The sequence below is a fragment of the Triticum urartu genome, chromosome 1 (genome assembly GCF_003073215.2).
Source record: "Triticum urartu cultivar G1812 chromosome 1, Tu2.1, whole genome shotgun sequence".
Classification (NCBI taxonomy): Eukaryota; Viridiplantae; Streptophyta; class Magnoliopsida; order Poales; family Poaceae; genus Triticum; species Triticum urartu.
This window is the reverse complement of record NC_053022.1, coordinates 518152946-518169055: the sequence shown is the minus strand read 5'-3', so window position 1 is coordinate 518169055 and position 16110 is coordinate 518152946. Positions and strand designations below refer to the sequence as shown.

The window sequence follows — 16110 nt, the reverse complement described above, 5'->3', positions numbered from 1 at the left end:
CGCGATGAACACAAGTTCTCGGGTTAACAGCGGAGAGTATCTTCAGGGTCTTCACGTACAGCAGACGATCATCAGTAATAAGGGGCTCTCCGGGTGAAAGTGATAACGAGATCCTAATGTTAGATTTAGCAAAATTCATTTAACCCGGATAGAAGAGAGTTCAGAGTCCCAGAGTAAGGATCGAGGAGTAAAAGATCCTAATACCACCCAGATGGCGACGTGGGCCCGTAAGGCACACATCCATGTTAGTATAAGGTTTTGAAATGTCTAGACTCAACTTCGGCCAAGGAGTGTGGAAGGGGGATTCCTACAAGCAGTCGGCTCTGATACCAACTTGTGACGCCCCCGATTCAATCGTACACTAATCATACACGCAAACGTGTACGATCAAGATCAGGGACTCACGGGAAGATATCACAACACAACTCTACAAATAAAATAAGTCATACAATCATCATATTACAAGCCAGGGGCCTCGAGGGCTCGAATACAAGAGCTCGATCATAGACGAGTCAGCGGAAGCAAACAATATCTGAGTACAGACATAAGTTAAACAAGTTTGCCTTAAGAAGGCTAGCACAAACTGGGATACAGATCGAAAGAGGCGCAAGCCTCCTGCCTGGGATCCTCCTAAACTACTCCAGGTCGTCGTCAGCGGGCAGCACGTAGTAGTAGGCACCTCCGGTGTAGTAGGAGTCGTCGTGGAAGGTGGCGTCTGGCTCCTGGGCTCCAACATCTGGTTGCGACAACCAGGTAGAAGGGATAGGGGAAAAAGAGGGAGAAAGCAACCGTGAGTACTCATCCAAAGTACTCGCAAGCAAGGAGCTATACTACATATGTATGCATTGGTATCAACTGGAATAAGGCTATTATATGTGGACTGAACTGCAGAAAGCCGGGATAAGGGGGGATAGCTAGTCCTTTCGAAGACTACGCTTCTGATAACCTCCATCTTGCAGCAGGAGAAGAGAGTAGATGGTAAGTTCACCAAGTAGCATCGCATAGCATAATCCTAACCGATGATCCTCCCCTCGTCGCCCTGTGAGAAAGCGACCACCGGTTGTATCTGGCACTTGGAAGGGTGTGTTTTATTAAGTATCCGGTTCTAGTTGTCATAAGGTCAAGGTACAACTCCAAGTCGTCCTGTTACCGAAGATCACGGCTATTCGAATAGATTAACTTCCCTGCAGGGGTGCACCACATATCCCAACACGCTCGATCCCATTTGGCCGGACACACTTTCCTGGGTCATGCCCGGCCTCGGAAGATCAACACGTCGCAGCCCTACCTAGGCACAACAGAGAGGTCAGCACGCCGGTCTAAATCCTATGGCGCAGGGGTCTGGGACCATCGCCCATTGCACACCTGCATGTTGCGTACGCGGCCGGAAGCAGAACTAGCCCCCTTAATACAAGAGCAGGCTTACGGTCCAATCCGGCACGCGCCACTCAGTCGCTGACGTCACGAAGGCTTCGGCTGATACCACGACGTCGAGTGCCCATAACTGTCCCCGCGTAGATGGTTAGTGCGTATAGGCCAGTAGCCAGACTCAGATCAAATACCAAGATCTCGTTAAACGTGTTAAGTATCCGCGAACACCGACCAGGGCCAGGCCCACCTCTCTCCTAGGTGGTCTCAACCTGCCCTGTCGCTCCGCCACAAAGTAACAGTCGAGGGCCGTCGGGAACCCAGGCCCACCTCTACCGGGATGGAGCCACCTGCCCCTTCAGCCCCCAACTCCGAACAGTACCACGGGTAATGTAACTGTGTAAAGTATATAGTATATGCCCGTGATCACCTCCTGAAGTGATCACGGCCCAGTAGTATAGCATGGCAGACGGACAAGAGTGTAGGGCCACTGATGGAACACTAGCATCCTATACTAAGCAGTAGGATAGCAGGTAATGGTAACAACAGTAGTAGCAAGGACAGGCTATGCATCAGGATAGGAATAACGGAAAGCAGTAACATGCTACACTACTCTAATGCAAGCAGTATAGAGAAGAGTAGGCGATATCTGGTGATCAAAGGGGGGGGGGCTTGCCTGGTTGCTCTGGCAAGTAGGGGTCGTCAACACCGTAGTCGATCGGGGGTACCGGCAGCGGTCTCGGGGTCTACCGAAAAGAAGTAACGGAGGGGAAACACAATAAATAACAAAGCAAACAAAGCAACGCAAAGCATAACATGGCAATGCGCGGTGCTAGGGGTGACCTAACACCGTATGAGGTGATACCGGTGAAGGGGGGAAACATCCGGGAAAATATCCCCGGTGTTTCGTGTTTTCGGACAGATGAATCGGAGGGAAAAAGTTGCGTGTTCGCTATGCTAGGGACATGTGACAGATGAACGGATTGCGTATCCGGATTCGTCTAATTTTTCTGATCATCTTTCATATATAAATTATTTCGATTTGAGTTACGGATTATTTTCTATGAATTTTCAAAGTTTATTCAATTTTCTGAAATTTCTGCATTTATTTAATCGAATTGACCAAGTCAATTTGACTGGTCAAAAGGGAAGATGGTGTCCCACATGTCATAAGCTATACCTAAACAAATAACTAAAACTAGCTTAAATAACTCAGGTCCACATGTAGTAGGCTTAAACTAATTAATTAACCAACTAATCTAAACTAAATTAGTTTAGACCTAATTAAACTAGGCCGGCCACACACGGCTGTGGCACAGCCCACGCGCACATAGCGCACACACAATGCTAAGGAGTAACTCTATTCCTTTTAACACAAGATAGCATTTTGCGATTTTTGTAGGATTTAATCCAAGCATTATCTGAAGCAGGTCCAATGGAGCAAAATGAGGCTTGTTACGTCTACTTTCCGTTCATATAATTTGTACCCATGTTAGGACTTGTCTTATCGCTGTTTAGTGGCAGTTTAGAAGGCTAGTCATTGTAGAAATACAAAAGCTAGCTCCTGCTACAGTAACTGAATGTTACTGTAGCCGTGTAGCATAGCAGCAGACAGCGGCTGCGGGAGAAGAAAAGCTGCAGCGAAGCAAGCGGCATGCACACGGCGGCGCATGTTGGGCGCAGGGTGGGTCGGACGCGAGGCGTGGGTGGCCGCGGCGTGAGCAGTGGCACGGGGTGAGCGCGGCCACGGCTCTGGCGGCGACCAGAGCAGACTGCAGCAACGCAGCGGCAGTAGGAGGCGAGCGGGGGCGCGGCGCGCTGGCACGCGGTCAGGGCTCGGCCCAGGGCGTGGGCAGGCCACGACGGAGCGTAAGGCAGCGAGCGACGCGCGGGGCCGGTGAGCTCGGGCGGAGGCGGACGCGTGCAGGACGCCGGCGTGCGAGCAGCGTGCGGCTTGCGAGTACAGAGGACGACGATGAGGACCAAAAGAGCATCTCCAGCAACGATTTGAGCGGCCGCTGCTACCTAACGAATCGGGCGCGACGTCGCGCGTTGAACGAAATCAACGACACGAGCAGAGATGGCCGGAGTTGGCCGAAGCAATGACGGTGAGCGGCGGCCAGAGCAAGAGCTCAACGGATATGGGGATACGCGGGGAGAATGACCAAACAAACGGCTCAGGCGGCACCACAGGGACGCCACGAGCACGTTGACGTGCTTGCCTGGCCCTAGAGTACACGATACTGACGATGACGAGCTCGACGACAGCGACAGAGCTTCGGTGGCGATGGTAGTATCAACAGGAAACAACGAACCAAGTCTAGAGGAGAGGGGTTTCGACCGGGAGCTCACCGTGAGGCGCAAGAAAGGCCGGTGGGAGTTTAGTAGCTGCAGGAGGCGGTGAATCATTGGCGGCGAGCTTCGAGCACCGATGAAGAAGACGAAGTCGATATCGACGATGTAGAGCGCCTGGCCTCGCGTGCGTTGGTGAGGAGGAAGAGGACGTCGAGGTGGATCTCCTGGACATGGTGGTACGGCGTGGAGCACTCGGATCGATGGTGACTGATAGAGGACTACCATGGCGGGGGAGGAAGAAAGCGGCGTGGGGAAGGGAGAGGATTTGCCGCTAGGGTTCGCGAGGGGCATGGAGGACGGTCTTAATACAACTCGGGGGGCTGGCCGGATGATCGACACGGCGCCATCATCCGCCATGGAGGGCGTGGATGTGAGCCACGGATCCCCCTCCTGATGAACAGGAGGTAGGGGATCGCTACGGGATGGGCTGGGCCGCCACTGTAGTTGCCTATGGCCCCAGTAGCACACTAGGCTTTGCCCTTTACTTTTCCTTTGTCTTTTCTGCCTTTTCTATTTTTTCTTTTAATAGTTCATGCTTTTCTTTTAAATACCTTTTATTTTAGTTTTGTAAATTATTGAACTAGCCCCCTAAATTAGTAATTATTAATTAGGATTACTTCCACAATTAGTTTGGGCTTCAAAATAAAATTAGTTACTATTTTTACAATTTAAAAAGCCATTTATTTTAATTGCTTTAACTACTGTTTTAAATATTTTAGAGTATTTAAACATTTTATAAAAGTGTGGTTTATCCAAAATAATTACTTATTAATTATTTGGCACATCCTGAACATTTTAGTTTTAAAGTTTGAAAATTTTGATGTTTGCCTTTTATTAAATTTTGAATTTGAATTGGTTTTTGAACTAACGCGGGATTATCAACAATAACTGCGGTGACGTGGCATCATTAACGGGGGATTACTGTAGCCTAATTACCCGGGCGTCACAATCATGTCTACATAGTTCTCGAACCCGTAGGGTCCGCACGCTTAAAGTTCTGTGACGATCGGTATTATGAGTTTATATGTTTTGATGTACCGAAGGTAGTTCGAAGTTTCGGATATGATCATGGACATGACGAGGAGTCTCGAAATGGTCGAGACATAAAGATTGATATATTAGAAGCCTATATTTGGACATCGGAAGAGTTCTGGGTGAAATCGGGATTTTACCGGAGTGCCGGAGGGGTTACCGGAACCCCCGGGGGTTAATGGGCCTTATTGGGCCCTAGTGGAGAGAGAGAGAGGGACCGGCCAGGACAGGCCGCGCGCCCCCTCCCCCTCTGGCCCGAATTGGACTAGAAGGGGGGGGCGCCCCCCTTTCCTTCTCCCCCCCCCTTCCTTTCCCCTAGTAGGAGTAGGAAAGAGGGGAATCCTACTCCTACTAGGAGGAGGATTCCTCCTCCTGGCGCGCCCTCTAGGCCGGCCGGCCTCCCCCCTTGCTCCTTTATATACAGGGGCAGGGGGCACCTCTAGACACACAAGTTGATCATTGATCTCTCCCAGCCGTGTGCGGTGCCCCCCTCCACCATAATCCACCTCAGTCATACTATAGCGGTGCTTAGGCGAAGCCCTTCAACGGTAGCTTCATCAACATCGTCACTACGCCGTCGTGCTGACGAAACTCTTGCCCGAGCTCTACTGTATCGTGAGTTCGCGGGACGTCACCGAGCTGAACGTGTGCTGAACGCGGAGGTGCCGTATGTTCGGTACTGAGGATCGGTCGATCATGAAGATGTATGACTACATCAACCACGTTGTCATAACGCTTCCGCTTAACGGTCTACGAGGGTACGTGGACGACACTCTCCCCTCTCGTTGCTATGCATCACCATGATCTTGCGTGTGCGTAGGAATTTTTTGAAATTACTACGTTCCCCAACAACTAGCTCAATGAAGCTTCCCAAATAGTGCCTTCCTGCAACCGACCTCTAGCTGTTGGGCAACATAGAATATAAACATTAATTATAAATTTGAAAATAAATAATAACACACTTATTATTGTCTCTAGGGTATATTTTCAACACGCAGCCACCACGAGCGCTCGCCACCGCCGTCAAAATGTCGCAGCGTGCGGCAACGACCATGGGGCACTTGGGCGGCGGAGATTCAAAATCCAAACATGCGGGAAAAGCGGTGGCTTGGCACATTCGCCACCATAGAGAGCAGTCAGCGCACACGAACAACGTGACAACAATTCACTATTTTGGCAGCCGTGCGAAGCTTAACTTTCCCCTAGCAGTCGCGCCCAAGACTACGTAACCTCTAGTTAAAATGGTCTCCCGTGCTGACGAGAAAGAAAACCGCATAGCCGTGAACTAGCTCGAGGCCGAGCACATTGATAAGGCCTATATGGCGGAGCTCATCGCAAAGAATCTGCAGCTCATCGCCGAGAACCAAGTGTGGTTTGAGTTCAAGGAGGATGGCGTGATGTGGGACAAATCTTGGCTGAGCCCTCCGACGAGGATGAGGAGATGCCGTCGACTCGGCCTAGTAACAATGACGATGAGACCGGCCCCTACCGGCCCCTACGATGGTGGTGGTGGGTGATCCCTATCTCCTTAGACTCAGATGACTTCGACGTATTCTGCGCCAACTGTGGTGATGACGAGTATAGCTTACATTTGTTTGATATGCTATATCTAGTGATAACCCATCTAATTATGTTATGTATGATGTGCAACCTTTTGTTAAATAATGTAATCAAGTAGTTTAGATTTGTCTTTGAAATGAATGTTTATGAAAAACATCATAGAGTTAAGTTTTAGGATAACTCCTTTTTTTTAGACAAGATAACTCCTAAAATTTGAGGAGACTTTGGATGGGCTAATTTTTAGAAACTGAGATGCCCTCACCGTCTCACCTGGCCCGGTCCATGACCTAATAACCTTCTTAAACCCCAGGTTGACACAAAGAGAGGAAGGAAAATCAATCACCGACCCCTCACGCACGCAAGCCTTTTCCCCCATTCTCCGGCGGCGGCAGCTATGGCGGCGGTGGCGGCAAGGTCCGGGCTCCGACGGATGTTCTCCATCGCCGACTTCGCGACGCCGAACACGCGCATGTTCTCCATCTCGGCCTTCGCGCCGCCGAGCCCGCCCACGCCTCCCCCGAAGGCCGACCCCTCCCCCAACCTCTTCGTCTCCGGTACGATTGTTCCCCCACTCTTTCCTTGTTCCATTCGCTCCTGTAACCACACCTAGGCCTCGATCCCCGCCAGAGATTTTGCTCGAAAGCTCGCTTTTGAGTGCGAGAAAATGGTATCCAGTCGATTAGGGTCAGATATCATGCCATGATGTGATGTTGCTTATTAGGTCTCTGCCTAGCCTTATAGATCCGTTCTTGCTAGATGTGCAGCAACTAACTAGGAGATATGATGCTGATTCCTTTCTTGTTCAGTGTAAATTTATTGGTCTAGGGCACATCTAGATGTGCCCTAGTTATTGCACATCTAAGTGAGTGAATCAAGCATAAAGAGGAAAAGAAAAAAGAAAAAGAAAATATGCACATGAATCTCGGTGTAAGATCAATGACATAGGACCTAGATGTGCAATACTTATGGCACATCTAGATGTGCTTTAGCAAAACTGAAATTTATTACATAAACATGTGGAGGGCACTTTAACTGTAGGCGATTCAAATCCTTGATGTGGATTATACATTTTACGACATTATTAATCTGGTTCTATTAGTTCGCTGATCTTTTTTCTGCGGGGAATGCCTGGCTTGCACGAACCTTAGCGTAAAATCTAGTTATTGCACATCTAAGTGAGTTATTCAAGCTAGAAAGAAAAGGAAAACGACTAAAGAAATGCTTGCACGAATCTTAGCGTAAAATCAACGACATAGCACTTAGATGTGCAATACTTAGAGCACATCTAGATGTGCTTTAGCAAAACTGTTATTTAAACATCAACACTACAATCATTACGCACAAAGAAAACAAAGAGTTCATAATACTAGCCAGACAACAGATTGCCAGGACACACCACCAGAGTTCATGACACTAGTCAGACGATGAGCAGCAGTATTCGCATCCTGCCAAACTGACAGTCTGTCATCACCTATGTCCCACCAACAGAGAACTAGCTGTGAAAAAAATCCTTCTCTACAGCCCTAAGCTTGGCCACTGCATTCATGCTATCCAGCTCTACCAGAAGTTTATGGGCTTCCAGCTTCTCAGCAAGGACGAGACCATCTTCTTCGACATGAATAGTGCATCATTTGAATTGGTTTTGAGCCCAGTCTGGGGAGGAGTTTTCCAGCGCTTGGGTTCTCGCCTACTGCTTGCCACCCGGACATGCTACAGATTGAGCTCCATTCCTCTACCAATTTGTGAATTTCGTCAGCGGCGCACTGTGACTGATGAACACAAGGACTCACCATGTCTTACATCATTACACATACGCACCAGCTCCTAACATCTTGTTAGGAGGAGCCTTGCCTCGTCTTCTTTCGAGCCACCGAGAGCAGTTAGGCACCACCGCCGCAATAATTGGATGGCGCTCACCCTCAATCTGGCAACCACAAGAAGAAATCTAGCAAGTGCAAAGGCAAGAAGGGTGGCGATAATGGGGAGGCACAGGTGGTTCCATGATACTCCTAGACTGCAAACGTGGGCTCAGATGTGTCAGTTGTTTTTATCTTTGTTTTCTTCTCCAGTTCAAGTGGGCCGATGGGGTTTCATTAATGACATTGTGACCCAAGTGTTGAAGGGTTGCTGTGGCTCTGTGTTGGGTGCAGGGGCGGAGCCAGGATTTTGGTATAGGGGGGGCCAAGTCAAGTTCATATTTTTTTTGTCTCGACTGAAAAAAAATCTATCATCATACTATAATAATGCCCCACACCTATAAAATATTGTACGAGTTTAAATTTTCCTCTACAATTGCCAATAAGATGAGAAAATTTAATAATTTCATTGGAAGAGAAATTACCTGCCAATTTTTCCAATGTATCTGATCATGTAGCACCAAAGTAAGTCATATCCCATTTGGTGGCGCTTTAATGATAAATTACTGTTTAGAGTGTTTCGAGGCACTTTTCGGCTGATATGGTCCCTCGGATATATAGAAATGCCAATCTTCATCTTGCTTGTCCAGTGCCAGCTCTCAAATTTGGCAATGTTTACCGGGGTCTCTCTGATAAGCCAATTTTGTTCTTGTTCTGCAACATTTACCATGTCCAACATATCAGCTTCATTAAAAATTTCACTAGGTTGAGAACTTGAAGCAACCAGCCTAAAGAATGAATTAATCTTAACGGTGTATGGCGGTGCTTTTCTCTTCATATCTGCTGAATTGCAATTTCATATAGCTATATTGTAGTTTGACATAGGACAAAATTGCACCACAAAAAATAACTCATACAAGGTAATTTGCATCAGACCACGCCATGATAATTTCTAGTACACATATAATATAGGAATTGTTCATAGAATTACAGCATCGCTAATCGCACAACCAAAGCAAGTAGACAACAAAAATCTGATGATACAAGATGAGAATTGAGATTAGTAGATTGTGTGATAAACCTTGGGTCCTCGGCTAGTTCCCGTTGGTTGCAGCCGGAAGATTTGACAAGTGAAGAAGGCAGTGTCGCGCCGTCGCCATACGAATAGGATCGAGATCGCAGTAGGGCAGGGAGAGCAGAGGCGGCCGGGCGGGCGAGGGCACGGAACGGCGGCGACTAATTTCTTGGGTACTAATCCACGTACAGGCTTTTTTTTGGGGTGAAATCCACGTACAGGTTAATCATCACAGGAGAACGTAACGCCCTACCTGGCCGCTAGTGGGCTTCACATGGGTCCTTTTCCTTTTTCCAGAATCAACGTTGAGATAGGGGGGGGGGCAAGTATGTATATACGTGGGAAATATGTGCCTTTGTATCGCTAATCACCACAGCATCGCTCGATCGTTAGGGGGGGCCAGGCCCCTGCTTGCCCCCCCTTGTCTCCGCCACTGGTCGGGTGTGTTTGTCGGTCTGCCTATGTGGTCCTGTGGATGCATAATCCGGGAGTAGTTCACATGGCTGGGCAAGTTGTGACGGTTTTCCATAAATTAATCGGGCAACTCTCTTCTGCTTAATTAATGGATGAGATAAAACTTTTGCCTCCGTTTTGGATTTTTTTAGGGGAGAAACTCATGTGCTCCCAACTGACCCAATGAGCCTTCCTTCCACCAGCCGAGCCCCACCAGAAATTTGCCGTGATTGACTGGAGCATCAAACATAGGCGCTTATTAGAACGGAAACAGTGCATTGTGTGACCTGGTACCGCCTGCAACAGACTTGATGAGGATTTCTTTTCCAGCCCTGCACTTCCCCCAAGTATGGTCTAGGATATGCTTAAAACAGTTTTTTTAGCATCTGACCACCGTATGTAGTAACAAGTATCTCTTGTTCATGGCTTCTACACCACCCTGGTACCGCGTGCAACACAGACTTGATGAGGATTTCTTTTCCAGCCCTTGAGAGACATTGACCTTTCCAGCCCTTAAGATATGCTTAAAACAGTCATTTTTTGAGTATCCGACCACCGTAAGTAGTCACAAGTATCTCTCGTTCAGGGCTTCAACACTGCCAGTCCCCCACGTCCAAAACTCACTCCTCACAGCCTGCGTTTCCCCTTGCTCTTTCCAAAGGAGAGCAGAAAATCCTTTGGCACATAATATGAAAAGGTAGGGCAAATGGGAACCCCCTGCTGGAGTCCTCTAGATGGCTTAAAACATTTCAGACTTACTCCCATTGAGTTTAACGTCATACTTCGCAGTTGAGACAAATCTCTTGATCCTCTCCAGCCAACTAACTGAGTAACCCATCTTGAGCATGGCTTGAAACAGAGAATCCCATTTGACTTTTTATATGCCTTCATCATATTAAGTCTGATTGTATAAAGTTGCACACTTTTGGTACTGCATTTTTAGGTGACTAAAATCTACAAAAATTTCAGGCAACTGAGAATTAGCATAACTGCTTAAAATATGTTATGGAAGAATTATACAAGGATATCGAGTGTATCACTGAAAAATGAACTCTATTTTGTGGATTCCTGAATGACTACGGAACATGTGGTGAATATATCTGGATTTGTCTAGAGAACCAGAACTTACATAGATTATAAAGATAGTCATGTACTTTTCAAGTATCCAACCTCATTTTGGTCAAGTCAATGCATGCCAGAATGTAGCATGACACTGTTAAATTTCTGTTCAAATGGGCTTTGAAATTTATGACTATGCTATCACCACAGCACTACGATGTCAAGAGCATCCATCTCTTTGAATCACAAAGCTGATATGCTGCGCGACAAGACCAAATTTTCAATTATCTTTTCTTTAGACTTTTGACCATCTTAGTTCTTGCTTGATCCTACACGAAACTGGTCATACAGCCAAACAGCCAAACATCCTTCGAAGCCTATAGGCATCCTACTAACTACCATTCAGGGCCAATACAGTTGATAGTGACTTGACTCTTCAATTCATCATTACCCTTGATAAAGCCAGTTGAAATTTGTATCCAACTTGTTGTGCATATTTTGTCTAATCAGCTCTTAGCCTTGTGGTATACACAACATCTGAATTCTCATATTAATAATAATGATTTATAGGGCTAAGCAAGCGTACAACAACTGATGGACTTAGAGAAGCTTTTGCAAAGTTTGGGGAAGTTGAACACGGTATGTGTTTAAAATTTCAGTTACCTCACAGGGCATTGTACTTGAATGTTCTCACTTCTGTATCCAATTGCAGCTCGAGTTGTCACAGATCGTGTCACTGGTTTTTCTAAGGGGTTTGGCTTTGTAAGGTATGTTTCGGTTGAAGATGCAGCTAAAGGAATAGAAGGAATGGATGGAAAAGTAAGGTTTCTTATCATATTATTGTTCTATTTCTGTGGATCATTTAATTCCTTAACGCCTATATTTGCTCCCTTCTTGGTCTGGTGGTTCTGTGATTTTGCTTTCTTCTCACGTTGATCGACTCTGTCTCAATATTCATGCAATGCTTGGTGCTGGCCACTGGGCCAGCTTTAGCCGTTAACTCGTTTTATTATTTTCTTCTCTCTTTCAGTATATAAGTATGTGATTTGTAGATATGTGATAAGTCATAAGTGTACACGAGTATTATGCATATGTTCATTCAGATGCATGGATTAAGATTCTAATGCATCTGTTTCATCAAAAAGGCCAGTTTGCCTCTTTTTTTGGTGGACAGCCTTATGTTCAATCATGGTTTATAAGGTGGTAAAGTGAGCACCACCTGCTTTGACGCTTAAGCGCCTAAAGCGGGCATATTTCTATGGCGCTGCCAGGGCGCCTTATCGCTGAAGCGTCTGAAGTAGGACGCTTTATAAACAAAGTGTTCAATACATAATTACATAGTAAGAATAATACCTCCATTCTATGCGGGGTTTCAATAATTCTGGAAAGACCATTTAGAAAATAAAACACATATTGCGCCATTAAGAAAAACTAGTCCAACTGGAGATGAGCCATGTGGGCGAGATACCAGAAATTCACTCCTGACACTGACCGGATTTGAACCCTGGTCACAAGGGATGCACCGGTGTGGCCCTACCACTGGGCTATTGCCCAGTTCTCACATATTGCACTATTATGCTTTTATCTAGTGGGTGTACGTTTACTCTCTTAGTGGTTGAACATGGACTATGCTCCCACTGACTAGACTCCCTCCATCCCACAATATAAGATTGTTTTTCAAGCTATGTTAGCTTGAAAAACGATCTTATATTTTGGGAGGGAGGGAGTATTTACGAAGAATACAGTAGTTATTAACTAATGGAGGCTTACTTTGTTCTCTTCTGGATAAATATTTCCTGACAAGTTACTGCCCATACACTGCTTGAGCCTTTTCTTTTGTTACTTGTAGGCAATTAGTTGACATGCTTAAATAATTGTGTATTGACACAAAGAAAAAATATATAATTAATGTGGTTTGATTGTCTGGAAGGTCTTGCGGGGATCCATTGCTCTCTTGGACTCTTGCATAAAGCAATGTTTGTGTTAATAATATTTGAGTTATTTTGATTTCTTCTAAGTTTTGACGCAGCTTAATTTGTGTGCAGTTTCTGGATGGATGGGTTATTTTTGCCGAATATGCTAGACCCAGACCACCGCCGCAGATGGGAGGGGCAACTCTGCAGCCACAACAATCATGGGGCACTCCTTCTGGTTCCTGGGGCTCACAGTAGATGAAGGGACAATCATTCTACCTGGCTGTGCGTCTGACAGCGTATCAGTCAGCCATCGCAGTCTACATTTAGATCATAGCTACCATGGTGTTGTCCCAGGTGTGAACACCCTTGCCTGATCCAATATTCTTGTCGTGTTGGACTGGTCGTTTACGGCCTCCACATGGAGAAGCACTTGTGGAACCTTATATGGACCAAGCAGGTATTACTGTCAGCATGCAACAGCTTCGGACCATTGCTAATAATGTCTTCTTGTCCCTTTTATTTGAATTGTCGTAAGCCTTATCAGCTGCTGATGGCATGTGCCGCTCTTGTACTACTGGATAATGACTCGTAGCTCGGAATAAGAACACGTTTTGCAAGCGAATCTCGGACTGAATTCCCCATGATCTAATCCGTTCCGCGGATAGCGACGTGGATCTGTACAGCGCACGCGTCTGTGTATCGCGTGCCTGTTCCTGATTTGGATTTGGGTTTTGCCAGCTTATGATGTTATCTGAACTATCATCTGTACCATGAACCTTGTGTTTCCTGGTATGGTCTGTACTTTTTACTGTATGCACGTCTGTCACCTGTTGTTACTGTCATCGGTACACCTGTGATCCTTGGCGTTGTTCCTCGCCACTGCTATCTACCTACGGTTACTGATGACCTGAGCATACCGGTTACCGACATGGTGTTCTCTTCTCCGTAGCTGTGCATTGTCAGAGTCAGTGGTATTGACTGTGCCGTCCATGAACCATAAGCTGCTTGCCTGATAGAGAGAGCGACCGCAATACTGATGCGTCCACCAGAGCCCTGGAAACTTGCCTGCCCTCGCCGGCCAACGACCACCTGCATCGTCAACCGTGCCGGTGCCGACGCCGCGGCGTGCTCTCGTGGAATCATAATATCTGCTCTACCTGTAGAGGGCATCGTCTACTGTATGTGTGGCGGCTGTTAATCTCCCTTCCAAAGTTTTAGGGGGAAATCCACCGGGAAGCGGCCGCGGCCACAGGATCTGTCGTCTCCGTCGGCATGTCGCGGTGTCGTGCGTCACGTTGGGAGGATCGCGTTGAGCTCGAGAGCCTTTTACTGCGCGGGCAATGGCAGCCTCAGGGGCTCCTTTCAGATGGAGGAGATGGCGAGAGGTGCCCTGGTATGCAGGGAAGCCGCCGCGTCGCCCCACGTTGGCAGCCTCCTTGCGGTTTATCCAGGCTATCTGTCTAATCTAATCCAATCTATCCGTTTATTGTGTGCGCGCGCGCGTATCCGCTGTCTGGATTAAATGGACTTGAATGTGCCAACAGTGAGTCAGTGACTTCAACCAAACTCAAATGTTTCTTCCCCGCCCAAACGTTTCTTTTCAATTTTCTGAAATAAAAGGATTTTTCTTGTGTCTCAGCAATGGGAAGGTGGTAATGGACACAGCTCGATTATGGGCCCGGCCGATTGTGTTCCTAAATACACTTTTTGTCCAAAATTATATACGTGTTTGACTTTTTGGAGTCTCAAATGTGCAGCATTGACTAATTTTTACTTGCAGTATACCTTAAAATAGTAAAGTTATACTCCCTCATTTTCGGTTTATAGGGCTCAATTAAAAAATCTCATCAACCAAGATAGATGATGAGTGGTGGAATAATTTTTGTAGTTTGCAAAACCACTCAATTAATACGCTTGTTTTTCCTTAAATAATTGTGTTTATCAATGCATTAATTGCAGTGCATGCATGTGTAAAGCACATGTATTGGTCAATTTTTCTTTTAATACTTGCATACAATGATTTAATGCACCTTAAAATCTGAACATGTGATAAGAAACAACCAAATTGAACCGTATAAAACAAGAAAACTAAAATTTTAAGATAAGCTTTATAAACCGGAAATGAGGGAGTATATAGCACAAAATAACCGAAAGACAAATAATATTGTACTACTATTTGATCCTCGGTTTATGCAATTCTACGCATGACACTGATACAAGTTTACCACATGTTTAATAATGTGGTCTTTTTTAGTTATATTTCCGCAAGAAGAGAGTATTTTGTCAATCATGATAATTGACTACTCCCTTCGTCTTTAAAAGAGTGTACTTCCAACTTTGTTGGAAAGTCAAAATTTTTTATGTTTAACCGTATTTATACAATAATAGACCAACATTTATGCCATCAAATTAGTAGCATTAGATCCATGATAAAATATATTTTCGTCATATACCTATTTCGTTTCACAAGCATTGATATATTTTTGCGCAAACATAGTCAAACTTTGAGATAGTTTGACCTTCCAACAAAGTTGAAAGTACACTCTTTCAAGGACGGAGGGAGTACGTAGTAATTGAATGATCTCACATTTTACCCCAACCTCGGTATTTTGGGAGAATTTAAATATAGTGAGATGCAAGACATGTATGGTTATTTCTGTTATTTTTAAAATTTAAGGTTGTCATGTTAAATCTTAGTTGCGCAATTGTTCATCGGGCACATATATTCAGTTCACCGCCACATGCCATCCTTGTCAAAGTTCTGTAGAGGTCCTTGAAAAAAGAAAAGAAATTGTAGAGTTTTTTTGCCACACTATTTTTGGTCATCTACAATTTGTCTAAAGTTAATCGTAATAATGTCAGAGATCAACCAAGAAAATCTACATTTCATTTGCCGGCCTACGTTGTCGTCTATAGTCTCCCCATTCCAAAAATATAGTGCATTTTTTAAAAAGTCAACTTCTTAAGGTTTAACCATATTTACAGAGAAAGTTATCAACATCAATAATACTAACTCCAATCCAAAATAAGTGTCGCAATTTTGAACTGGATTTACTTCAAAACCGCAACACTTATTATGGATCGGAGGTAGTACTAAATTAGTTAAACCTTACAAAGCTTGACTTTTGAAAATAATAATATGTGAACTATATTTTGGAATAATCCTAAAGCAACTAAACATAGTAGTGAACAAGCAACACCTCCTTTTCTCTTAGCTCTCCCACCAGTTGAGAATCTCTCGTTGTTCCCTAGTTCTTCTCCCCTTCTCATCTGGCGGCCGACCAGAGTGGGGGTGGGAGAGGAGGCCAAGTTACCACCATATATGCTAGGGGTTGGCCTCTATGCATGGAGACTTGCGCCATGCCGTTTTGGAGACTCTTTGTAGTGTGCATAATGTTTGGTCGCCACCTGGTCTTCTCCAGCAGTTATCCATGGT

The 16110-nt window shown here is 45.6% G+C and overlaps 1 protein-coding gene across 1 annotated transcript; it reads left to right on the top strand.

The window, feature by feature from the left end:
- Positions 1 to 6625: 6625 nt before the first annotated feature.
- Positions 6626 to 13296, top strand: LOC125524818 (organelle RRM domain-containing protein 2, mitochondrial-like). Its single transcript, XM_048689848.1, has 4 exons — positions 6626 to 6869; positions 11329 to 11397; positions 11471 to 11577; positions 12804 to 13296. The coding sequence occupies exons 1-4, from the start codon at positions 6710 to 6712 to the stop codon at positions 12927 to 12929; spliced, it is 462 nt and encodes a 153-aa protein (XP_048545805.1). The 5' UTR covers positions 6626 to 6709; the 3' UTR covers positions 12930 to 13296.
- Positions 13297 to 16110: the final 2814 nt, after the last annotated feature.

What these genes read in the sequence shown, in the direction of transcription:
- LOC125524818 (XM_048689848.1), top strand. Translation starts at nt 6,710, where the DNA reads ATGGCGGCGGTGGCGGCAAGGTCCGGGCTCCGACGGATGTTCTCCATC. An exon ending in GTTTGGGGAAGTTGAACACG is followed by an intron (nt 11,398 to 11,470) that starts GTATGTGTTTAA and finishes ATCCAATTGCAG; the next exon opens with CTCGAGTTGTCACAGATCGT. An exon ending in TAGAAGGAATGGATGGAAAA is followed by an intron (nt 11,578 to 12,803) that starts GTAAGGTTTCTT and finishes ATTTGTGTGCAG; the next exon opens with TTTCTGGATGGATGGGTTAT.